The sequence below is a fragment of the Euprymna scolopes genome, chromosome 3, assembly GCF_053919585.1.
Source record: "Euprymna scolopes isolate OS-2025 chromosome 3, ASM5391958v1, whole genome shotgun sequence".
Lineage (NCBI taxonomy): Eukaryota > Metazoa > Mollusca > Cephalopoda > Sepiida > Sepiolidae > Euprymna > Euprymna scolopes.
Window position 1 is genome coordinate 150,458,861 of NC_136484.1, and position 26,666 is coordinate 150,485,526.

The 26,666-nt window shown below is 31.8% G+C and overlaps 1 protein-coding gene across 1 annotated transcript in view; it reads left to right on the forward strand.

Moving 5' to 3' along the window:
- The window catches only part of LOC145259778 (phosphoglycerate kinase 1-like), a 51,088-nt gene that overhangs the window by 8,751 nt on the left and 15,671 nt on the right, over window positions 1-26,666 (forward strand). The window contains exons 2-7 of the mRNA XM_080117531.1: window positions 2,327-2,377; window positions 4,760-4,912; window positions 14,075-14,219; window positions 21,715-21,818; window positions 24,230-24,349; window positions 26,397-26,511. Coding sequence (XP_079973657.1) covers window positions 2,327-2,377; window positions 4,760-4,912; window positions 14,075-14,219; window positions 21,715-21,818; window positions 24,230-24,349; window positions 26,397-26,511 — 688 coding nt within the window. The remainder of the gene's footprint in view (window positions 1-2,326; window positions 2,378-4,759; window positions 4,913-14,074; window positions 14,220-21,714; window positions 21,819-24,229; window positions 24,350-26,396; window positions 26,512-26,666) is intronic.

Here is a 26,666-nt window from a genome sequence, read left to right on the forward strand (position 1 = left end):
ATGAGGATGTTGACACCTCCCTACAAAAACTGTTTCGTTTTTGTAATCATTTTGCTTTATAATCATTTCAAAATATGTTATTCAATATGCAAGAACCACATGTATCCCAATTAGTTGTCCTACCAATCATTTTATGCTTATGTTTAGAAGATTTACAGAACTTTGAGTGTTGATGAAACTGAGTCAGAAACTTACTTGAGTAGTTGATTCTGTCAGCAATACATACACAAAATGAGAAAAAGAAGCCTACATGAAAAATAATAAATGTTGAACTAGTGCACTTTAACTAACTGAAAGTGTTTTTTGTTTTCAATTTCCAAAGAGTTCTAGTAAGGAAATATCATTGTCATCTCTCCTAACAAGGATATACAAGTAACTGGGGACGGTTTGGAGTTTGATATTCCCATAAAGCTTCCTCTTTTAGAAGATGCTGGTTCAATCTGTTTAGGATGAATGCTGCTTCAGTATGGTATGATGAAGTGAAAAGAATAACAGGAGTCTAGTTCGATAAACTTGGCATACCAGCATGCGATTTCACTTGGATATCATGAAGTGAAATATCACTGTGTATTGAAATTGTGACATAATGTATTTTCCTAATATTCAAAATGAGTATATTAGTTTAATATTAAATAAAAATATTTTATAAAAATGATCCATTTATATTTTTAGTATATCTGTGAAATTAAATTCAGTTATCTTTTATTTTACAATATTGTTATTTTAATGCAAAGTATGAAGTCAAGTTTATTTTTTAAATTTTGGTTAAAAATGAATCATTAAGTTGGTGCAAAAATAATGTCGTTTTTTGATGTTCAACTTCATGCCAAAAAACATTATTTTTGCACCAACCTAATATGATAAAAATCGAATTATATTAGCTTTTTCTGTGCGTTGACAGCCTTGTATGCATTTTAAAAAAAAAAAATAGTAATCAATAATTATTTCAAATTTTATAGCCAAATCATTTGGTTGTTTTGTTTGTTCTGCATATCAGTCATTTTGGGGTTATTTAATGCCAAATTCAATGATTAGTTTTATTTATTATTAAGAATTAAACTTTCATGAAGTATAAAATATGTTTAGAGATATGACTAAATTTGTCTTGTAGTATTTCATTAAAAGTTTGACGTATTTTCTGATATAACCAAGGTCATATAATATGATTAGAATCTAATGGTATGCAAGATGAATGCATTGTTTGTACATAGATTAGAGAGTGAGTAGCCAAAGATAACAACTTATCTTAATGGACTAAGCCAGTAGGTGACCTTTCTTAGTTTTGATTTGTTATTGAAAAAAAAGGGGGTGAAAAACATCTGCTCAGCAATTATGAATAATTGAATGCTAGAAGGGAAATAATTTATTGCTATTCTTCAGTATTAAATTAATAAGCAGAGATGGGGAATCAGCTGAAAAGAAAACCTACTCAAGTGGAATAAATACATTTGCAAAAGATTCTTTGAAAACTGAAGTGGCATCTTCATTCATTATAACAATTTAATCCAATAGATTTTGTTTTTTTACTATTAGGATCACCATTTAGCAAGGCAAAAAGCGACTCAATGATAAATGTTAATGAGATGGAAATGAATGCCATCTGAAAGATGAGAAGCACTATAGAAGTATTAACATTGATTAATAATAGTATAAACTGCGTTTGATTACTTTTAGATGGTCTGTGATAAAAATTTGTTGGCATTGCAAACAGCCAAGTTATAATCTGTGGAGAAGTAGTTATGCAGTAATGTGTTCCACAGATGTGAAGAAGTTCTGTTTGTGAAAATTTTGTGATGCTGGTCACACTGAGGTAGAAGTGAAATTTTTCTTCATTGTGGTAGCAAAATGAGTTCTCGCTGTGAATGTCTTACAAGGATGAACCAGAGATTGGAGCTTAGATGAGCACCTCCGTTGAAATAATGATAAAGTAAAGAGAGACTAGCAGTGTCACTTCTGTGAGAAAAGAGTTGTGGGGAAATGTAGAAAAGTTTTTATTGCTTCAAATTGAAAGAGTTCCAACAAACTAAAAAAGAAAAAAAAATTAAGTGCTTAACTCAAAACAGCAAATTGCATGTCTGCATTTAATAAATTGAAACAACAGTCAGAACAGTTAAGTTTTTAAAAAGTCTGTAAAGTAAAAATGGTTGACTCGAAAGTTGAATCTGTTGAATTTTTCCATCTTTTTTTTACTTTATCATGTGATTTGATTTTACTGATTTTTATCATTTTTCTTTCCTATGAACTTGAACAATTTAATTTCTATTCAAGCCTTGGAATCAATTACCTTTCTTTTTGTGAAATCCTTATCTGCCTTTAAATTTTTCAGAGTTGACTTCAATGTACCGATGAAAGATGGGAAAATCACAAACAATCAAAGGTAAGTTTTTACTTCTCTTATTATTTATTATATTTACTACAAAATATTAGAATTCAATTGATTTCTTGTTAAATTCCTGAAATATTCTCAAGAAACTAGTATGTTTTAATGTTTCTATTTACTTGCCTCCACACAAGGGCAGAGTTAGACACAAGGTTGGTTTTAATGTGCTGAAAATCCAACTCCCAAAAAGGGTCAGTCTGTATAGAAACAAAAATTAAAATTGTCTCAGTCATGAAGGATCGATTGCAGATATACACCAAAAAGTATTTGGTAAAAGTGCTAACTTAATTTCTGACATTGAGTTTTCTTTCTCTTGTCTTCATTTGAAAAAGATTTTTTTCCTTTCTGTTTCACTCTTTAGTTTTGTCTATGAATACACAAAACTGACAAAGCAATCTATAATTATCTGATTTCAATTTCAGAACAAGAACAAAGTTTTTTTTTTGTTTTTTTTAAGTATCCATTGAATTTCTTTTGCAGACCATTCTGTTTAATTGGTGTGAATTGTTTTCTCTTTTCTCTTTAACTACATTTCGTGTGCACTTTTATATTCACACACCGACAAAATGAGTTCGGCCTGACAAGCCACCCGAACATTACGCCACCTGAACTTTCTGATACTTGCATGTTGGTTTCCAGAAGAGTTATTTTATTAATTAACTAGCAGTTCAGCCCGGCTTTACTCTGGGCCCTATGTACATATATGTATATATATATTAAAAAGTTTGACTCATGTCCAGGTAACCTCCATCTAAAATTTCAAGTGTTTAGACCCAAAATTGGCAGAGGAATTTGGTAGAGTATGCAACGGTCAACTCTTTCAATTTTGACCTCTTTATCTAAAATTTTCTTTGCCTTACAAAATTCAAAAATTGTGCAAAGATTCTACTTTCTTTTTAAGATTTAAATGTTAGTATACAGAGTGTAACCCCATTCTCTACTTTTAATACAAAATGTAGTAATATTTATTTTTAGGTTGAAATGATCTTCATAGAGTTGTTAACTTGTTAAAATGCAAGTTCATACAAAATGATTTCTTTACTTCATGTAAAGATATTGTTAGTAAAAGAATTTAGTAATAGGTATTTAAGTTTCATGATTGAATTTGTTATTTCTCTGTTGCACTTTATTTATTAACGACTTTTTCATATCAATAAAAAATAAAATATTAGTCAACAAAAGTTGTTTGTCTAAATCAGTTTAATGAAATAATATGAGTTGATTGTGATGTGACCCAACCCCTTGCGGGGGAGGGCAAATGACATCAGTAAAGACTGAAATTGGCACCAGATTGAAGCTTTTATTATATAAGCTCTCTCGGATAGCAGTGGATGACCTGACGGGGTTCTAATACATCAAGTATGAAAAGTTCAAATTTAATAACTTGCTGATCACAGGTTTAGGAAATAGTAAAGACAAAACAAGTTATGTTTTGTCTTTATCTAAGGCTGAATGTGGCCTGAAGATCAAGTAATCATGCAATTCTTTTGGAAAAAGTCCCTAATTAATATGCAGGGATATTTGAACTAACCATAATATTACTAACCAACTAGAGAAAACCCCGTTGAGGGATGAAGCAAGATGATTGGCTGAAGGGGTGCCCACCATTTCTCGAGCCCCACACCACCCCTTATAAAAACTGTTGCGCAAGCAAATTTTGGTAGACATAGTGAGAACCAGTTGAAGTCAGTCTGGCTGAAGTTTTTGGGTTTTGAATTGCCAAACTAAGTTCGCTCCCCTCCCCTCTGCCTATTATCCATCGCCACCTGTCAACTAAGGGAAAAACAGATTTCGACTAAGAGACTGCTGAAAGAAATTTATTAAAATATTATAAAAAGAATTTGTAAATATTACGCTGTTTTTTTTTAATTTAATAATTAGTGTAGAAAAAAAGAACAATTTGTTTTTTTTTTGTTTCTTGTCGTCTGTGTAGTGACCTCTTTTAGCTGTTAAATTTTCAGCGAACGACCGGCGCTACAGAACGGATGGCATATCACTTGGTTTGAGAAGTGAATGAGAGAACATCCGACCTTTATTGTAGACTGACATAACACCCAGCGAAGTAACACTGGATCGACCTTTCACATGTGATGCTGTGTATCAAGATAGATAAGACATGTCCTGCTACATAGTGACCATTTCACATTTGGTCCCGTGACCAGTAAACATCTTACATTAGGTTTGTGACCAAGATAACTTTTCACAGTGAGATAAAATTGAAAACTTTAATGTTTTTTTTCCTTGCTTCTTTAGCTTTGAATATTGAATAAATAATTGCGTCTGTTCTACTCTTTTGCTGAAGAAATGTTAAGCATTTTGTTTATAAATTTGTGAAGGAAACTGAAGTCTTCATTTCTACTTTTCCTATTTTACTTTCAGAATTGTGGCTGCCATCCCCACAGTGAAACATGCCCTTCAGAAGGGAGCTAAAAGCGTTGTGCTTATGAGTCACCTTGGTCGGCCTGATGGAAAGCCAAATGAAAAATACACACTGAAACCAGTTGTGGCAGAACTTGACAAACTTTTGGGAGTGTAGGTCCCCATTTTAACATTCTTTGTTTTTGAAGTACTTGTGAATCTGCAGCCAAAATTTAAATTGTTTTTTTCTTTGTCTCTCATTTATATTTTAATTAATGTAATTTGTTTTAGTTTGTATTTTTTTAACACAAATTCAGATTATGTTTCAGAATTTGTTAAATGAATATTGATAATTTGTATTATATGAATTAGTAATACACACGGACGAAAAAACGCTTTGGATAATCACAGATTTCAAGGTAGTTCTACTAAAATAGCCATATTTTTTAAACCAAAGCATTTCAAGTCTTCAAATTACTACTGTTTTGTTCGGAAATGAATATACTTTCAAATGAATTAATGAATATGAATGTACATTATATATTTTAAGAGTTTTAAGCAAATAAAGTGATAAAAATGTGAACGTCATAAAATGGCGTTTTCGGTAAGGTTTTGTAATGACCCCCCGTGATTGTATGAAGAATTTCGTCATGAAATTTGGAAACCAATCAGAAGAGGTGTTAATCTTAATACTGTCAAGTGTCCGAAATATTTTTGACCATTTCTTTTTTTGTCGTGTTAAAAATAAGACTTTAATATGACGAGTATCGAACATTTTGAAAAAAAAATTCTTCGGACACCCAGTAGTAAGTAAATCAATCTTTTTACTATCTTTATCAATTAAAAGTATTATTTTATGTTGAGTAGGACCGCAGTAATTGATAATTTAAAAGGACCTACCCGAAAAAAAAATTGTTTCTATTTCTCGAATTTGGTCAAATGAAGTTAGTAAGCAGCAGCAGCAGCAGCAGCAGCTCCAGCCTGTAGAATCAGCGATAGCACAGTGTTAAACAACACGCGTTCTTTAATTTTTATTCAAGAACGAATTAAGAAAAACATGAAAATATGAATATAAACGTTCTTATATGTTTTAATTAGAGCTATTTTGTTATCAGAATAACATTAGTTTAGAACTATTCGGTTTTCAGAATGTATAATAACAACAATCCCAACCAATTCGGCATTATGAATCTGTTGCAATTTCTCACATTTCTCGTCAAATTTAAAAACATGGTTAAAAAAAACAAAATAAACTTTTGTAGATATATAGCTTGCATGCACTTTTATTCTTTAAATTAGTTTTGAACAGCGAATTAAAACAATGTTTTACTGCGAACAGCCACAAATGTTTTTTTTCAAAACCAAAATAAGTATCAAAATCTCGTTTATACATAGATTCGAAAAAGTTGTCAAAAAACAAATATATAACAAATAAATGTCATCAAAGGCAAGATAAGTTACTTTTCTACCTAACTGAATAATTTTCTAGTGTTTTTATTTAATGTAACATGTTTATTCAGCTCGAAAAACGTACAGTGTTTACCGATGTATTGGAAAATTAAAAATGGCGCCCGGCCCGACTCTCTTTGACACGGTAAGTTTGAGAAAAGGAGTTAAAAATAAAAAAAACTATACAAAATACCGTTAAAAACTCACCGAATATATGTCAGCCCATGTCACGGTAACATATATTGAGCGAGTTTCTAGCAGTATTTTGTCTACTTTTTTATTTTTAACTCTTTTTCCCAAACTTACCGTTTCAAGAGAGTCGGGCGCCATTTTAAATTTTCCAAAACATCGGTAAACACTGTTTTCAAGCTGAATAAACATTTTACATTAAATAAAAACACTAAAAAATTATCCAGTTAGGTAGAAAAGTAACTTGCTTTTGATAACATTTATTTGTTATATATTTGTTTTTTTGACAACTTTTTCGAATCTATGTGTATAGTAATACAAACCCTCAAAATCTATATCAATATTCTTGAAATTTTAAAAGCAGTTAGAAATTATTTTTGTCTGTTTGTCCTAATTCTTGTAAAGTTTCACATCCTTATTTACATAAGTTTACATATTTAATAGTAATGTGATATTCCAAATTTAATCCATAACATTTTCAAAAGCCAATAATTATGAACCGCTAACAGTAAATATGAGTGATGAACGCTCTCTTTGAAAAGAAGCTCTCTTAACTTCACCTCTAATCCAAATTATGTGTGGCAAGTCTCCTCCTAAAACACTCTTTAACCCTAACAATAACACTAAGTTCGAGTCGCAAGCCCCCCCCCCAACAAAATACCTCTGTAAGCCACATACAAGCATCTAAAACAAACAAACAAAAAAATAGATCCTTCCTTAAAGAAAAATACACATAAAAATAAATTGGTTAACTGTCCTAAAATGCTAGAATGGCCAGGAAATGGTGAATTATTTTACATTAAATTTTTGTGAAACTAACCGCTCCCCCTCTAATATTGTTTTTGTTAGCTTTGTCTCTGTCAAGTTTTCAGTATGTTCACACATAATTTTCCTTAGCCCTACAATTAATTCAAAGTCCGAATGGCGACCCTCCCCATATTCTCATTGCATAGAAACCCTCTTAAAACTACACATAATCATCTTAAAAAAAAAAAAAAAAAAAAGCATGCATATTTTCCCATAGAAAAATAAAACAGTTAACTGCCCTAAAATGCTAGAATGACCTGTAATAGGAAATTATTTTACGTTCAATTCTAAAATAATTTGTTTATCTTTCATTAAAGTTTTTCATGGCATTTTATACATAATTTCCTAAAAAGGTAGAATCACATTTTGGAGGGGTGGTCAGAAGGAGTTGAGTGGAGTTAAACAGAAGGTGTTAATCTACAATAATACCAAAGAAATATTGCAATATATTCATTTTTAAATGGTCTTATGTTTAGATTTAAGTTTTTTGTACATAAAGCACATTACAATTCAACTTTGAGTTCTCCAACTTCTTTTCTGTTTATGGATACATGGCATTTTTAAGGAATTGCTGCATATTTATGCATATTTACTGCAGATTATTTGGAAACCATAAACTTTGGGAGATTTTCAGTTGCATATTCTGATTCCTTGTACAAAAATACACTTATATGGTAAATTTCATTTCTTAGTCTTGTGTTTTAACAAAGATATGACATTTCTACTGAAAAAGTAGTGTAAAAAATGTGACGAAACGCAAGAGGGAAAAATATCCAAACGTGTGAGGCACAGAAATAGCCATAACTTCCTTAATTTTAATCAGATTTAAAAAATTTAAAAAGATTCTTTCTTAGCTCATCAAGCTCTTTCTATGCATACCAATACTGAAATATTTCAAGCTATTTCAATTTTTTCATGTGTATTGCTATATGAATTATTCAGACTACTGTTTTTATCTTTAATGTTATTCTCACAACATTTTGGCCTATGTAGTCTCTGACCTTGAGGTGTATCTTGTCAAGTCTTTGGGCTTGGAAATTTGTATGGAATTTCAAATGGAACCTTTTATTTAATCTACAGGGATAGCATGCTCCCATTCCATCTGAACCGGGTAGAAGTCTTAAATAATTTGCAATTGTATTTTTATTAGGTTGGTGCAGAAAATGTCGTTTTTTGATGTTCAACTTCAAAAGATCATAACTCCTTTCATAATAAACTTTATTTATCGAAATAATAACCATTAGAATCGACACATTCTTGCCAGTGAGAAACAACTTTATTTATCCCATTAGCATAGAAATCCGGAGTTCTGAAAGCGATGAAGTCATTGAAGGCTGATTCGGCATCATCTCGACTTTTGAAGCATTTTTCTCACAGGAAGTTGTTGAGTGATAATCGGTGTGCGAGAAGCCTGGTAAATATGGCGAATGAAGTATCTTGTAGCCCAATTTGTTCAGCTTTTGCAAGGTCAATTGAGCAACATGTGAGCGAGCGTTTTAATGGAGAAGAATTGACCAATCTCGGGAACATACGTTGGAGCTTCTGGTGCATTTTGTCAATTTGTCAGCAGTACTTCTCCGCCGTAATCGTTTCGCCTGGATTCAAGAAGCTGTGATGGATGAGACCAGCCGCAGACCACCAAACAGTCACCATAACCTTTTTTTGGTGCAATTTCAGCTTCAGGAAGTGTTGTGGACTTTCTCTGGCATCCAACCACTATGCCGAATGTCGCCAGTTGTCATAGAAGATCCACTTCTCATCATACATCACAATCTGATCAAGAAATGGGTCGTTTTTGTTGCGCAGAAGGATCGTAGAAGACCCCGCAAAACGATGATGTTTTTTATTATCATTCAATTCATGCAGCACCCATTTATCCAACTTCTTTGACTTCCCTATTTGCTTTGAATGGCAAACAACTGTTGAGTGGTCGACCTTGAGTGCAACAGCAACTTTTTATGTGGTTTGCAAAGATCGGCTTCAATTAAGATTTTCAAATGTTCGTTATCAACTGCAGTCGACATGTTCATTAGTGGTTCCTGGGCCAAATGCATCATTGATATCACACGCTGTCTCGGCAGCTTTTCGGCCTAGTTTGAATGGAAAAAAAGAAAATTGTGCAGATTTAAATTTTGTCCATGCTGTCGAAAGCCTGCAAAAAACAAATGAAGAGATTGAGAACGGTAATGAATAAGATGATTCGATAGAGCGAAAAACATGTTTCAAAATGATATATAACATGGCTATATATATCAATGAATTAATTCAGAAATAATATATAAAATTAACATATGTGAGAAAACGATATTGTTTTTTCATCAACCTAATAGTATGTTTAATCTACAGGGATAGCATGCTCTCATTCTATCTGGACTGGGTAGTTTAGTTTGTCTTTAAGTAATTTGCAATTGTATTTTTAGTATCACTCACACTGAGAATTGAATCTTCAGCCTCCAAAAGAGTGTCACTTTGAAATGAATTTTACTTTAAGCTTTACCCAGTCGTGGTTGATGGAACGAGAGCATGCGTTATAGTCAGCTAATCTATATTCTAACTTCCGGTGTGTCTGCTACTGGAAGCCGTAACAAGGCAAATCAGTTCGTTCACGTTTATTCTTCTTTATTCTTCAATATTTTTATTGTGAAGTGATTTATTGAAATACAATATAAGAAAAGGGCATTATTGAAAAATATACAATAAAAATTAACAAAATTGTAAAAAGATAAAAATGACACAATTAGGCTTTATTTGCACTTTTGATAACAAAGTTTAAAAAATAAGTTTTTATTTTATTTGAAATTTTATAAGAAATAGATGTTTATGAAATTATAAAAATCATTTCTGTTAATTTATATAATAAATATATTTATGAAAGTATAAAAATAAAATTATTGTAATCAAAATAACAAATGAAATTGTTGAAATCAAAATAACAAAATTTAAAACATCATAAAAACGCTAACTAGTTCGTTACCTAAAAAGATTTTTAACCCTGTTTTCAATAATTCTTCCAAAAAATAAAACTAATTTCAATAATTCTTAATTAAAATAAAACCAAAAAACTTTTTCAATGATTATTAAATAAAAAAAAAAAAAAGAACAATCGGAAAAACGTAATAAAATAAAAATATGAGTACATGCATAGGGGAGATATAGGTGTAAAAGAAAAAAAACGAACGAACTGATTTGTCTTGTAACCATTTCCAGTAGAAGACAAACTAGAAGTTAGGAAGTACATGAGATGACTATAACCAGAGCATGTTATTCCATTGATTAAATAAAGGGTTGCATGCAGATTCCTAAGTTTAACAGAAAAATTCCCAAGTTAGACAAGATACATCTGGAGAAGGTCAAAGGTTACATCGGCTGACGTGTTGTAAGAATAACACTAAAAATGAGAACAATAGTTTGAATAATCCAAATAGCACAAATTTAGATTATTTTTATTATGGAAAAGAAATTTGCAAAATGAACTTTCTGATTATTTGTACTTGTGGTAACATTCACTCCTGGTTGAATTGAGTTAACTTTCTTCCTGATATACACTACATCTTGAATCTTAGCAACCCATGTGCAGCTATCCTAGGCATAGATGCATGAGATGGCTAGCTACACTTAATTCCACTGCTAAAGACCAATCACTCATGTACCAGTGAGCATTGTATTAATTATAAATAAAGTTTATTTAAGATTTTTAAGGAAAGGAGCCTAAATCCTACACTGGCTTTTAGTGAATTATAACACTGAAACCCGCTTTCATAGCTTTGGATATATCCAAAGCCTTTGACAGTGTCTGGCATAAAGGTCTTCTCATAAAAATTAAATTGTATGGTATTACTGGATGAAAACTTTAATCAGATTCTTCTTAAACAAGTAAAAAATCCAGGTTGTCCTTCATGGGCATACATTCAAACAACATTACATTGTTTGTGGGATTTTTTTCAGTAGATATGTGGAGGACAGGATGGCCTGCTTGTGTAATTGGCAATCCCATCCTCTGTTGTTGTAAGGTAGGTGAAAGAAGCGAAGGTCGTGTAATCAAGACACAAAGTACACCGATATAGGAGAACAAATAGATGTATATTTTTTTACATTTAACTACTAATCAAGGTTGTAAGAGTTTGTAGTGAAAGATGAATGAGTAACATTACTTGTGTTTAGGTCTCAATATTCTTTTAGAGTTCGAATACGGCCTGGCTATTGCCAGAACCGGGAGGTTGTTTCCGTCACATCTGCATTGTCCTAAGGTCCACCAAAAAAGAGAATGATATATATTAAACGGAAGTGAACATAGCTGCAATGCCCCCTGGTGGCAAAGCATAGTGTTATCAAAGTTAAAGAGCGATAATCGTGTTTACCTCTGTTTGTGTCTGCGTGTGGAGAACTAAGCTCCCATAGATATAAGCAATGTTACAGTCTATAAGCCCACAGAAGCACATTTACACTATCCAGTTCAGATCTTTGTAAGAGGTAGAGGCAATACTCCCACTATCAATATCTATGGTAATAATAGCAGAATACTAAAAAGCATATATGATGGATATAAGTAAAGTTTTCTGTGGATTGTCAAACAATAAGAAAAAGAGAAAGCAGTAAAATGTGATTTCATAATTGAACTTACAATTTCAGAATTATGATTTTATGTTTATATTTTTATAGTGTATAGACGTTTGTAAAAGTTATGCAAGTCTTCTCAATTGATTCATAACATATTTTAAAACAGACGACAGTAAATCACTCAAAATATTTTTTTCCATTTCTCTAACGTGTTAATATCTATTGCTGTAGGACATTCTAAAAGAACTTGGTCATTAAAAAAAAGCAACTTTTCCAACTAGAATTTATTTTTACTTTCCTGGTAAAGTTACCCGAGTGCAGATAACAAGTATTAAGTCTAAGAGGAAAAAAAAATCTTTTAATTACAAACTATTTCTTTTAAAGAACATTTGCTAATGAAATTATATTTACAGTAGTGTAAAATTCAAAAAGAATAACTGATGTAGTAAGTACCTATGAATTTGTGCTTGATTATCCTTCAACTGTGGAGAATATTTTTTAGTGGTTTGAGCTGAAAATATTAATAAACAAAGTCAATCTTAGAAGAGTGAGAACTTTCAGAAACTAACAAATTATTTCAAGAACTTTATTTTTTAAGAAGCAAATAATAAAATATACTAAAACCCTCCATATAGAAATAAAGCTAATATAATTTGTAGGATTTTGAGTTATATTGTGAGGAGTGCTGTTACATACCTTCTCATACTGGTTGTTCATCTTCATCATCAGTGGTGATGGCTGAGGCAGACTACTGGGGAAGTTAAAATTAAACTCAAGAAAAACTTTCTGCCATAAATGAAATAAACTCTAATATTTTTAGTAGTTTAACAGTTGTCTTTTCTTTTGGTTTATGCACAAACACTATAAAGTACAGAGAGCAGTAGATTTTTACATACTGTTCTAAGTCTCTGCATTCATATCTGTTTGACCTTGCTGTCAACTAAATATGATTTCAACAATCCTTTTTCTGATTACATAATTCTTAACCCCGTTTTCATTTACTATATCTGTATTCTCACATTTATTATCAATCTGACCATTGAACCTGCCAGGCTCCATGTTTTGACAAGCTTCTGGGTTTGACCTTTACTCCTGATCTGAAATGGAACACATACATCAAATCTGTTGCCAGGGACGCTGGGAAAATGGTGGGATCCTTCTACTGCACCAGGAGATATCTCACTACTGATGCAATTCTCTATCTGTATAAAAGCCAAGTACATCCAAGGATGGAGTACTGCTGCCACATCTGGGCAGGAGCTGCTAAAAACAGCCTATCCTGCCTTGACAGAGTACAAAATAGACTTTGTGGTTTAGTGGGGGATGCCCTTTTCTCTTCCCTGCAACCTCTCTCCCACAGAAAAGACGTTGCGAGCCTGTCTTTGTTTTATCATTATTTCCATGGCAGGTGCTCGTCTGAGCTCCAATCTCTCATCCCCCCCTTGCTAATCTTTCACGAGAAACACCCGTCTGACTGAAACTACTGTCAATAATTTTTCCCACTTTTTATCTGTGCCTAAATCCAAACGTAGATTCCATGAGCAAAGCTTCTTTCTTCGAACTGCACGCCAGTGGAACTCTCTGCCGCTTGCCTGTTTCCCACCTGACTGCAACTTGGACGTCTTCAAGTCCAACTTAAACAAACTCCTGACAAACCGACCCCTTAAGTAAGACACTCTATCAAATCCCCCAATACTAATGATTACTACAATACTATCTCATTGATTACTGTACACGCAATAACCCTTATCCCTGAGTGGCCTTCGGGCCTTGATAAGTGGTGACCCCCATGTAAAAAAAAACAAACAAAAAAAAAACATGTTCTTGAGCAGTTCTAAAAGTGAAACAAATCAGAAAATAACATTTATTCAAAATAGTTAACATATTCAACACTCAATATATTATAGGTGTAGCTAATCTTGACAAGAACACATTTAAATAAGGTGTCACATTAGTGTGTGTATAAAAATGCAAGTAATCAGCTTCCTTGTCATGAGTTTGGAAGAAATAAAACCCTCAATCTTCTGTTATCCTTTATTTTGTTCCCCAGAGATGAAGACCAGCCACACTACATGCGGCCATATTAAACATAGTGAACCATGCCAAATGGAAAGGATGATTGTGTTTATTTAGATTTGTAGCCCTTATGTTGTGAGTTTGAATTTTGATCAGTAATTTTTTGAGTGGACTTCATTTGATCCAACAAATTTGATTGGCTTTTATATAATCTGGTTATTTTTAATTTTGGTCAGTTGTGGGAAACCATTTACTAAACTGTATCTTATAGTAAATTGTTTGTTTTTAATAAATTTTCCCTTTTTTTTTTCATATCAGATCTGTAAAATTTCTACCTAATTGTGTTGGTGCTGAGACAGAAAGTGCCTGTGCCAATCCTGCTGCTGGAACTGTCTTTTTACTTGAGAATCTTCGATTCCATTTGGAAGAAGAAGGCAAAGGAGTTGATGCAAATGGTCAGAAGGTCAGTATCAAATTCGGCTGACATTATTTGTTGTCTTCTTCATTCTTATCACTTTTATACAACAACAGTATTCTCCACATATGTAGCAGAACACATCTGGTTTATTTCTGCAGAATCTTCTGGCCAAAACCATCTCGTTCACCTGCAAAACAAAAATAGGTATAAATTAGTCGTAAATTGGCGCCACCACAACCCACCGTGTTTCGTATTTGGTGCCATCAGCACGACAATGCAAATATTTCACAACACGCATGAAGTGAAAACACTTGTACATGCATGGGTAAAGTTTCCTATACACTTCCTGGGGTGGCTGCGCCCATTAACTTTACTTTTGATACAATTTTATACTTTGCTGCACTCAGTTTTGTAAGATTTTGAGGGTTTTATGACTTCAAACTGATCCATTTTCAACATAATCACTTAAAACTATCAGACCTGAATACTTCTTGTCATTAAAATAATCATTTCTAATCAAAATAATTATTCAACATGCCATTTTACCCACATCAACTTCTTCTAAATGCTCCACACATGTACATATGAACAAAAAAAACATAGAAAATGACATGTTGTTATAGCCCAAAAACTTGACGTGATTGAGCAAAATCAACATACTTTTTGGATTCAGCACATCAGATTCGTCCTAAATCAGCTGAAAAAATGCAGACAACAAATTTGTTGTTGATCAGTATAATAGAAGAAAGATGGCTTCATAAGCTTCTGATTTTTCATGAGTAGATCTGAGTTTTTTACGCAGCAGGTCTCATGAGGTTACCCTTTCAAAACGCTTATGCTTCTTTATTTTGGTTCTTTTAAAATATGCCTAATGCTGTGTTGTGACCAGGAATTTGTATTATTTAAGTGTCTTCTTCTTGTGCTTTTATCTTATTGTTTTAGGATATCGATACCCCCTTCCCAGACTGATGATCTTCAAATGAGGTAAAGGAAAGAAAGGAAATTGATATCAGCTGTCTAATCATTTTTCTGTTCAAAGGAAGAGAGAGGGAAAGAAAGAAGCATGCTGTAGTCAATGACTATCAGTTTACACTCTGTTGTAATAAATAATTACGAGAATGATTTAGCTTGATCGTAACATTATCTTTCGTATATATATATATATATCTTTGTATATGCTGTGATTTTCCTAAGGGGATAATTATTTCATCATTATCTGAGTTATTGCTTCTCTAAGAAAAAACATACCATTAAATAACTGTCTAGGACTTATCAGATGACTATTTTATAAATACATTGTATGCCACAAACTAACTTCAAGGGTTGACATGCTATGAAGCAAAAATTTCCAATTCCAATTTGTGAATGTTTAATTTTTAATTAAAATTTTTTTTTTATATATCCCTTTTATTTATGTCTTAGTAGTTTCTAGACTCAAATGATTGGCAGAAAAAGCCCTTTGGATATTGATGTTATAAAAGTAAGAATAATAATTATAATAATTAATAAGACATTATTCATTTCTCTGCAGACATAATCATGTTGACACACCGGTTCCCATCAGATCACCGAAGTTAAGCAACGTTGAGCCTAGTCATTACTAAAATGGCTGACCAATTTGGGAAGTCCAGGTGCTGTATGTAGGAGGACGCCGGCACCTCCCTGTAAAAAGTTGCAAAAACCTAACGTTGTCGTCTCCCCTAACGAGGATATACATGCGACTGGGGACTGCTTGTGAATTTCATACTTCCATGAAACTGAATAGGGTTGGTGCTGACAGCACACTGCAGGAGTTAGAATGAGACATTACCTTTTTGGCATTTCTTTGTTGATTTTTAGTTTTTTCTAAATCATATTGCATTTTATATATTAAGTGCAAAAAAAATGTCTATTGTTTAGAAAGTTTAAAGATGTAAACAGATATCAGAAAAAACTATTAAAAATAGAAAATTGAATCTGAAATTCTTGACCGTTTCTAAGTCAGTTTTCTATTTTATAAAAACTTGACATTTTAGCATGTTGGCTTAGAATAAGTGCTTTATGCTAAATTGATGGTTGAATGTAGTTAGATTTGTGCTAATTTTTGCATGAAATACTAATTTTTATTAATCCCTAACTGTGCATTGAAGAATACCATAATACCTGGTTCACTGTACCTTATAACAAAGGTCCATACAAAATTTCAGCCAAATCGACCCATTAGTTTTTGATAAAAAATGGAATAGGTAGACAGACTAAGAGAAATATAATATAGAAATTTTTTAAAAGCTAAATGTTTCTTAACAATTGTTGCTAGTTTCAGTTTTTTCTACAAATACTATTATGGCAAGTCTTCCTAAGAATTATCTGATCTATTCCCTGCTTCCTTTGTTCCAGCTCGTTTGACTCATTGGTCTAGAGATTTCCATCAATTCACTGTTGTAATACAAGCAATACCAGACACCATAGCATTTAGTGGCGGGGGTGGGGGGATCGTTACAAAACACCCTATATTAAATATACAATATAATTATAATTTTGTATTAAATTGTTAGGTGAAAGTACAGAATAGTTACAAAACACCTTATTCCCATGCTAAGAATGAGTTTCTAATAAAGCATTTCAGAAGTTTGAGCGACTGTTTTAGAGCTGTCGCCCCCCCCCCCACTATAAGTATGCTAATTAGTCCGTAAGTTACCCAGTGAGATGGTCATAAATACAGCTAACTGAACCTTCATGGTATTATATGTTCAAAATTTCATCATAATACCTTAAAAAGATTTTCACATACAGCTTTTTAAAGATGGTTTAGTCTGTTGTGTAAATTTTCTACCATTTTCAGTCACAAGCTTACATTTGAATAAGGCTGACCAGACAAAATGTCCAGAGAACCATGCATTTTGTGATACTTTCAAAGGCCATAACTCCAGTTCTAATCGGTCGATTTTAAAAAACTAAAGATAATATTTCTTTGTTTTTATGCTCTTTTCAATAATGCTTGATTTGAGTTTATTTGATGTAAAGAAAAAATGATGTGGTATTGCTAGTAATGCAGCTTCCTATTCCAGTAGCTTCTTTCCAAGGATTGCAAGGTTATGGAACTCTCTTCCTGCTCACTCTTTTCCTTCTACAGCCTTGGTCTTTTCAAGACTAATGTAAATAGGCATCTCCTGTCTTCGCGATAATCGGCTTTCATTGTTGTTAACTCCTTACATCAAGTGGCTTCATGCCTTGTCTTAAGCAATTTTTATTAAAAGAAAAGTTGTCCCCTTTTTTATATTGTAAATGCTAAGAGCTAAAGATTTTGTAGATTTAAAAAAAAATATTATTTTAAAAAATGATTCATAGTTTTTTTGTTTTTTTTTAGCTTTTCTATTTCATTGGAGAACACCATTTTTGTTGAGTTAATTCTAACAATTATTTTTAACTGAATTGTGACCTCTGAATCCCAAAAATGTATCACAACTTCAGGATACCTTTGCTTTTGGCTCAACAACTATGAAACAAATGTACTTATTTTATAAATTTTTGAACAGCATCAGACAGAAAAGCTTTTCAAATTATGTACAAGTAATTAAAGTAAATATTTATTCTATGGATTTTCTAGGAATGTTCAGTTTGTAATCTTTTTTTCAATTTATCCTTTAGCAATAGTCATTGATCATATTTATTAATAAAACCACTGTACATCATCCATTAAAAATGACAGGGGAGAAAAAGATTTTGCTAGTGTTTGCACTACCAATTTATCATAGAAATTATATCAGTAATATTATTTTTCATATATAAATGATCATTTTTGATGTCATAAAGGAAAAAACAAATGCCTGCCATTTTATTATAGAATGAAGAATTTGTGAATTTAAGGTAGCAGTATAAGTTTGAGGTGGTTGTGTTACTTGCTATTTGTTTTGTCTCTTCTCCTCACCACTTGAAAGTTTTGTACAAAATAATTATCATACAGATCCTATATCAGCATTATTCAGAGACTGAGTATAACACTGAAACTTCCATGCAGAGCATAAAATGATGTATAGGGTTGATGCGCCATAAAATAAAAAAATCTCAATCTTGATCTCTTTTTGATGTGAATCTTTTCAAACTTGGGAATTTTAATGTTGGATTTGGCGAACTTGTATGGAATTTCAAATTAAACTCTTTATTTAATCCACTATAGTATATTGTTCTCATTCTGTTGATCATGACTAAGAAAAAGTGTTAATTTGTTATTCTTGGTTATTATCATCTAGAGTAAAGGTCGAGCATTTCACCCTGATTGTTAACCAACATTTTAAACTATTAGGTTATGAGTCCATGTATATAATTCTAGTATGAATTTTGAGACCCTTAAGCCTAATTTTGTCTAGATGTGTAATATTGCTACTTATTACTATAAAGTTACTTTTCTTTTTTTTACCATTACTCATATTGAAATTTTCTTACTGGTGTTCTAATTTACTATTTATAATTACTAACAATGCTTGTAGAAATTTTGCAGTTGTATCCTTCTGTAATGTATTTTCAAAATATATATAGCTATGTTGGTCTTTTTCCAAAACCCTTGTAGGAGTTTGTGACATATTTCCATCTATAGACATCTAGAATGAATGTAGGTTCCACATATTTTGACAGAACAGATTCTACACTTTGATCCGAGCTCTAAGATCAAGAAAGTGTATTTTACTTTATGTTCACATTTGACATGGCAGCTACATTGAACTAAATTAAAAAAAAAAAATGACTATTTTTCCATTGATGATCTCAATCTTTTTAAAAAAGGGTGGTGTGTGATAGCATAGTGTAGAACATAATATTGCCTTAGTGAATTATTATATAGATTCTTTAAAGGATTGTCTATAGGAAAACATTTGTTGATTGTGTCCTACTTTCTTGAATGAAGATACCAACAAAGAACTTTTGCCACACTCATCTGTTGTAGTCAGGATTCTGTCAAGTGTCTCCAAAGTTGTCCCTCCTCCCAGTATAATGTGAATTTTGCTCTTCACATAATCTGAAAATACTTTTTAAAATAGATGTATTTGTCAGCTCACTTGCGAAAGTATTTCTTACATAACACATACATTCTTTTTAAACAAAATTCTTTTATTATTTGCACTCCAACCTGCATTTTCCATATTTGTTCTATTTTCTCTTTTGGTATGCTTTCCTAATTCTATGCTCCTCCATCACAGTTTACTCTGTGTTTCTGTCAATCGATGGCGATCACTTATGAATGGAATAAACCTGTGCAGGTATGTTGTTGTCAACCATACAATCAATCTTTTTATAGAAATACTACCACGGTGACTCTCAATGTCTGTTGCCCTCAAGCTCAACTTTCTGCGCAATTCAACAATTTCTTTACATGTGTTGCACCATAATCGCCATCTCATCCATTTTATGGTAGGTGATCGACTGAGCTCTAGTCTCTGGTGTTTCCTTGGAAGACATTCACAGCAAGAACTCGTCTTATTACCCCAATTGAAAGTGACTTTCATTTCTTCCTCCATGTGCCGAGTGTCTGATGAAATTTTTAATGACAAAGCTTCTTTGTAAGGGCTCCTTGCTTGTAGAACATATTATCCTGGAATTGCTTCCCTGTTAATTACAACTGGGTTGTCTTCAGATCCAATGTTAATAAATTCTTGCTCTAAACCTGCTCCAATTTTATTTTGTTTTTCTTTGTTTTTGGGTGTTCTTTGTTGTCCCACTATTGTAAATATTGTTTAAATAAAACCAATTTTAAGCTCTTGAGGATATTTTAAGTAGGGTAGTTCATGGGGTACATGTGGTAAAGTGGTGACTGTTGAAGTGAAAGTAATGGACAAATGATGAGAGAAAGGAACAGTTCTTAAACTAATGAGAAAAAAAAAAAAAGAATAATTACTGACTTTTGAGGTTCTTCTGCCTAACTTGTAAGATTTTACTTGTTTTAGTTTGACAGATAAATAATTCAAAATCTGTCCTGTCCTCAGAAGAAGAGAAATAATTTTTATTTGTAGTCTTATCCAGAGTGCCATTTTTTAGGTAGTGGAATGTCTCTCCTATTAAAAAACAACCTTGTGTTTTAAGTTTGCTGTTGAGAAGTAAGTAAATAAAAATATCTATAAACACTTGAATTTAAATATAAGTTGTCAAACAGCAACTCTTTATTTCTCCTGATATCCATTATATTAACAAACCACATTTTCTCATCACATTCATAGATTTCTACTCAAATCTTCTACTTTGTACATTTTATGATATTATTTTAAATTTGCATAAATTTCTTGAGTTATTTTTCAATTTTCATTCCGTTAATGTCTATTTAATTTGATTTAAAAAAAAAAAAAAAATTCACTTTTTGATTAACTTCCGTTGAATCCCACAGGGTTTTTATGTGAAAAATCAGAAAGAAATTAACATTAAAATACTTATCCTTTCACTTATTTACAGTAGAATCCCAGGATACAGCATTAAAAATTAGTAACAAAACACAGTACAGTATATAATACACATAACATTATAAATAATACTGTAAACCAGAGGACGTAAAAACATTGTATTCCACATCATAACATGAAAAAACTGTATCCTAGTCTCCATATTCCAGGGTTCTACTGTATTTGTTTTTACACTTACTCTTTCTATTTTGCTAATTATATATTAGGATAGCTGTTATAATACTTTTGAACATGAATTCATTGGAATTACAGATAGGTTAGGAAATGGTAATCCGTTTGTATGCAAGAAGTGTAAGACAATGAGATGGATTAGAACTCAGATATGGAGAAAGTATATTTGGATGCTGAAATATTGAGGTTGTTTAGAAATTTTGTTATCTTGGTGATACTGCTTGAACACAGGGAGGATCAGGTGCTAATATGATCTCAAAAATTAGGAGTGGATGGAGTAAGTTTAAATAACTTTTTCCATGACTAACCAACATAGCATTGTCGCTGTCGAACAAGGGAAAAGCCTATCAGGCTTGTGTATGTGGTTGATTAATGTATTGAAGTGAGACCTGGTTAATGAAGATTGGGGACGTGGATTGCATGAAGAAGACAACTTAAAATCCTATATAAAGTTCAACCATATTGATAGGTGTCTGTTTTTATTTGAGACGTGCATAGACACAATATCGTGTGCATTAAGTTTAGAAACATCAACATTAAAAAATAAATTCCTGTTACTGAAAATGGTAACCTAACTTGAAGTACTTGGGAAAACTGTTAATGATGCGAGAGAAAGAATTGTACATTCATAAAAAGAAAAAAATAAGATTGTATTTACGTTCATATTTTATAAAAATAACCCCAAAAATAAATGAGTTATGACAAGTTGAAATTGAAAGGAATTTCACTATAACCATTTTTTGCACACTAAACTGACTTGTTTATGATACCTGTTCATATATTCTATCTTGCATAGAAGAACTTTATGGCTGCAAACAAACAAATACAGAGAAAAATATCAAATTGTTTGATAATCAGTGTATTTTACTACTACTACTACTACAAATACTTATACTAATACTATTAATATCATTTTTAATTAAAAAAAACGTTTTTGTTTTAACCAGGTGAAAGCAAAAGAAGATGATGTTAAATCATTCCGTGCTTCCCTTTCAAAACTTGGTGATATTTATGTGAATGATGCATTTGGTACTGCTCACAGAGCTCATAGGTAATGAATATTTTACTTTTTTGTTTTGTGTCAACATGGTTATGAACTACCAGAACAAAGATCACTTTCTAATTTTCTTTTTCAATCGTGTTCTGGATTCTTCTAGTTTTAAGAAATAACCTATCAGATCGATTCAAAATTTTAATGCTCAAATGAGCTTCTGTAATTTGATTAGAAGGATAACTTTTATTATAAAAGAAAAATAAGCAAAATTAAAGTCTGTTGGATCAATTCTGTCATTAAATCATGTTTGTTTCTTAACAAAAATCAAACAAAATTATCAGATGTATAATGGCAATGAAGCTCACTTAATGGGACTTATTTCTGTTTTGAAAAAGAAAAAAAATGGTACAATACTTTGCCATAAACATTGACTATACAGTAATTTTCAAACAAAGCAACTGTAATGTTGTCTATCACTCTTGAACAGCTAAACTTATATCCTTCAGAAAACCTTTTTAAATGCTATGTGGTCAGAAAGTTTATAAGTGAAACTGATTTCCCACTGTAAATTGTGAAGTGTTTTTTTTTTTTTGTGTATGTATTGCTTTGTATTTCAGAATGTTTGCAAATAATTTAAACTAGTCTCTTGCTCCTTGACAAGGTTCAAAAGAGAGTCGCAAATCTGATAGGCTCTGAACTGGCATCTAAGCTTCAGCCTCTGTCCCATCGATGAAACGTTGCATCCCTCTGCCTGTTCTACAAGTATTTTAATGGTGAATGCTCTGACGAACTGCAAGCACTTGTGCCCCCACGACGTGAACACCCTCGACAGACCCGACAGGCTGCAAAATCCCACCCCCACACTGTAGAGATCCCTAGATGTAAAAGATCTTTCTACTCCAGTAGTTTCTTCCCCAGAACCGCTAGACTTTGGAATTCCATTCCAGGTCCCTGCTTCTCCAACTGTACTGACGTGCAGAAGTTCAAGTGCAACGTGAACCAACATCTTGCTGCCCAAATCCCTACATAGTACCCCAGTAGTTGTTGCCCCTGATAGTAGCCCCCTACACCAAAGTGGCAATGTGCCTTGTTTGGGGTGAAAATGTAATAAAAAAAAAAAAAAAAATTTTTTTAAATCCCTAAAATTTCATTGTGACCTAAGTTCACTTTTTGTGACTTTTTTTTTGTACCTATTTATTTAATTATGCCATCATTTTTACCATATACTAGTGTGTGTATGTGTTCAGCATGCTTTATCAGCAAATTTAAAAACCAGATTTTATGTACCTTGAATGATGATTAGAGAGTATTGGCCTCTATAACATCTGCTGGTGAAGCCCAACTTGGGAACGTTGGAGAATGTAATCATCTTTGTTATTATTACTTTCAATATATTTAACCATTTTTAAGAAAGTGAAGGCCTCCTCCAATAATTGAGTTCATTCTTAAGTATAGTGATAGAGTTGTAGCAACTGTCAATTTTCTATCTATATGTTCAATGGTTATCCTGGGTATGACATGAAAATCCATACAATGGTATACCCATGCATATGTGTCATGGATAACAGATCAAAGCAAACATAATAAATAAATATTCAATATTAAAATCTTTTACCAAAATAACCAAATTCAGTAGCAAATAACCTGGAAAAGATTGATTTTTCTTTTATATAAAAATTGCTCTGGGCAAAATATGAAGCCACTTGATGTAAGAAGCTAACAAGAATGAAAAATTATCGCAAAGACAGGAGATGCCTATTGACCTTAGTCATAAAAAGATTAAAGCTAGAGGAAGGAGAAAAACAGTTCACAAGAAAAGAGTTCCACAAACCTGCAGTTTTTGGAAATAAGCTATTCAAGTGTGAAGCTGTATTATAATAAGGTATCAAAACAGCAAATTGGTGGGGAGTATTGGATCCATGAATTAAACGAGCTGAAACAAAGGAAACCGGGAATAGAATATTCTGAATAACACATGCCATAATAGTAAGCTTGGTGTACTGTAAAACACAACAAATAAGACACAGTACCACTGCCAGTAGCTGGTTTTATTTTGAAGTTTTCCTTTTCCCAGTCTAGTTGTCCTACCAAAGTTTATGACCCATTACTATTTCACACATTCTCATATCTAAGTTCTATCAGTACAATCATCTTGCTATTTTTGGTTACACATAATACCACATTCAAGTTAACTCTTTTTCAATAATCAATCCAACCATATATGTCAGAATATTATATTTTTTTTTGTTTTCAATCAATAACGAAATAAAATAAAAATATTTTTTTTTTCATAACTGTTTTGATTTTTTGATGAAGTTTTTGGATTTTATTTAGTTTGTTCTAAATAAACTTGTAAATGCTATGCCATAATTTATTTTTTTTATATATATATATATATATATATATATATATAAAAAACATTATTTATTCAAATGTATTTAATAATTTTATCAACATATTTATTGCAGCTCTATGGTTGGCTGTGATTTGCCACAGAAAGTTGCTGGATTTCTTCTTAAAAAAGAACTTACCTATTTTGCCAAGGCGCTTGATAATCCTGAACAGCCATTCTTGGCAATTTTGGGAGGGTAAGCTTATTAAGATTTTTTTAATATAATATATATATATATATATATATATTTTTTGTTTTGAGATCTTACATATGTTATATTTTTTATTTATTTAAAACACACTTTTATTTGCTACTCTTTTGTACATTTTTCCATATTTACTTGGAATGAAATACACTGTTCTTGGTCATGTTTTCTGTAGAGGCTTGGAACTAGCAAAATGTTTTTAAGAATTGAGTTGCTCCTCAATTATTTCATGTGGATTGCATATCATCTTAATTTTTATCTTCACATGCAATAGACATGCACTTTTGGATAATGTTCTTTGATGTTTGATTCAAATTTTTCAGAGCTGATGTTGTGCTTTCTTAATAGTTATTTTGGTAGAGGGTTTCTCAGTTGTTCATCTCCTCTTCATATATATTGGTCTACTACTAGGGAGAACAATTTATGTTATTTCTGTATAGTGAACAGTATAGCTAGACAGATGGTGTTCACAAGGTCCAGCAATGCTTGAACATGCTCTGAAGTATAAATGTATTCAGATCCCTGAATTCCTAAGTTCAACCTGCTGCTACCAAATTAGACTGTCTGAAGATACTGACTTCCTGACCGTAAATGCATTAAACTTTTATGTTATTGTTTTTTTTTCTCTTTGCAAAACTCAGTCATGTTCTGCAAAGTCAAAAAGAAAAAAATTTTCTTTTTACAAATTAACCAAACCAAACACCATGAATAAATATTTGAATATATAAAAAACTTGAAGCATAAAAACTTGTTCCAAAATTACTAGATTCAGCATTAAATAACCTGAAAAGTGTTGATATGTCATAAAACAACCAAACCAAACCTAAATTAAAATAGAAGATTCTTAAGTTTAAGAAATTACTTTGGTAGAAATGTTGTGAATATAACAGGCAGGATGAAAATAGTCCAAATAATCTAAATTATCAATCTTCATTTAAAAAATTCTGAAACAGTAAATGTTTATTTAATTTCTTTTATGGTTCAATTGAGCATAAAATATTTATGCTTCAGAATTGTTATCGCAAAAAATAGTTTTGTTGGGTTTTGTTGCAAACTAAGAGATTCATAATTTAATTTAATTCTAAATAACATGAAAACTGAATATACAGTGATTATATATAACTAGCAGTTCAGCTCATCTTTGCTCGAGCTTTATGTACTGTTCAGATCTTTATGTGCATATGCATATATATATTAAAAAGTTTGACTCATGTCCAGGTTTCAAGTGTTTAGACCCAAAATTGGCAGAGGAGTTTGGTAGAGTCTGCAAAGGTCAACTCTTTCAACTTTGACCTCTTGGCAGCCAAATTTTCGCCCCAAAAACTGATTATAAAGCTTGCTGCATGTCTGAATACCCTTTATGTAAAATTTAAAATGTTTAACTCAAAATTGGTTAAATAGTTTGCTAGAGACCGCAAAGGTCAAATCTTTTGAACTTTAACCGCTTGACAGTCAAATTTGGGGCCAAAAACTGATTCAAAAACTTGTCTTATGTCTGAATACATTTTATGTAAAATTTCAAATGTTTAGACCAAAAATTGGCTGAATAATTTGATAGAGACCGCAGAGATCAAATTTTTAAAAACTTTGACCCAAATTTTTACACCTTAACATTTATTGTTTTGGGCTCAAATTAAATTAAAAAGTTTGATCCATGTCCAAGTAACCTACATCTAAAATTTCAAGTGTTTAGACCCAAAATTGACGGAGTAGTTTGGTAGATTTTTCAAAGGTCAAATCATTGAACTTGGACCCTTTGACAGCCAAATTTCTGGCCGAAAACCAATTAAAGATTTTCCCAAATCTCAATACTCCTTATGTCAAATCTTGAGTCTGTAGATTGAAAATTGACAGGAGTAGTTTAGTAGGGAAATGCGCGCACACACACACACACACAGTTTCACTTTTATGGATATATAGATTATCCCCCCGCAGAATATCTTGATATTTGAATACCAATTTATTAATGATAGAATGTTTCAAATATTTTATAACATTTACTGAATGGTTGGGTTTAAATATTTATTTTTCCTTTCAGAGCAAAAGTTGCTGACAAAATCAAACTAATTGAGAACCTGTTAGACAAAGTGAACTCCATGATTATTGGAGGAGGAATGGCCTTCACTTTCTTGAAAGTGATAAAAAAAATGGAGGTTTGTTGCTGCTAATCTTTAAAATATTCTTAATTCAATCAGATTTATTTAATCTTCATTCGGATTAAAATCTTTGGTTATTTTAGATATAACAGGTTTTTTTTTTTAACGTCTGCTTTCTGTTTAGCAGAAATCTTGCTGGTGTATAACAAGTT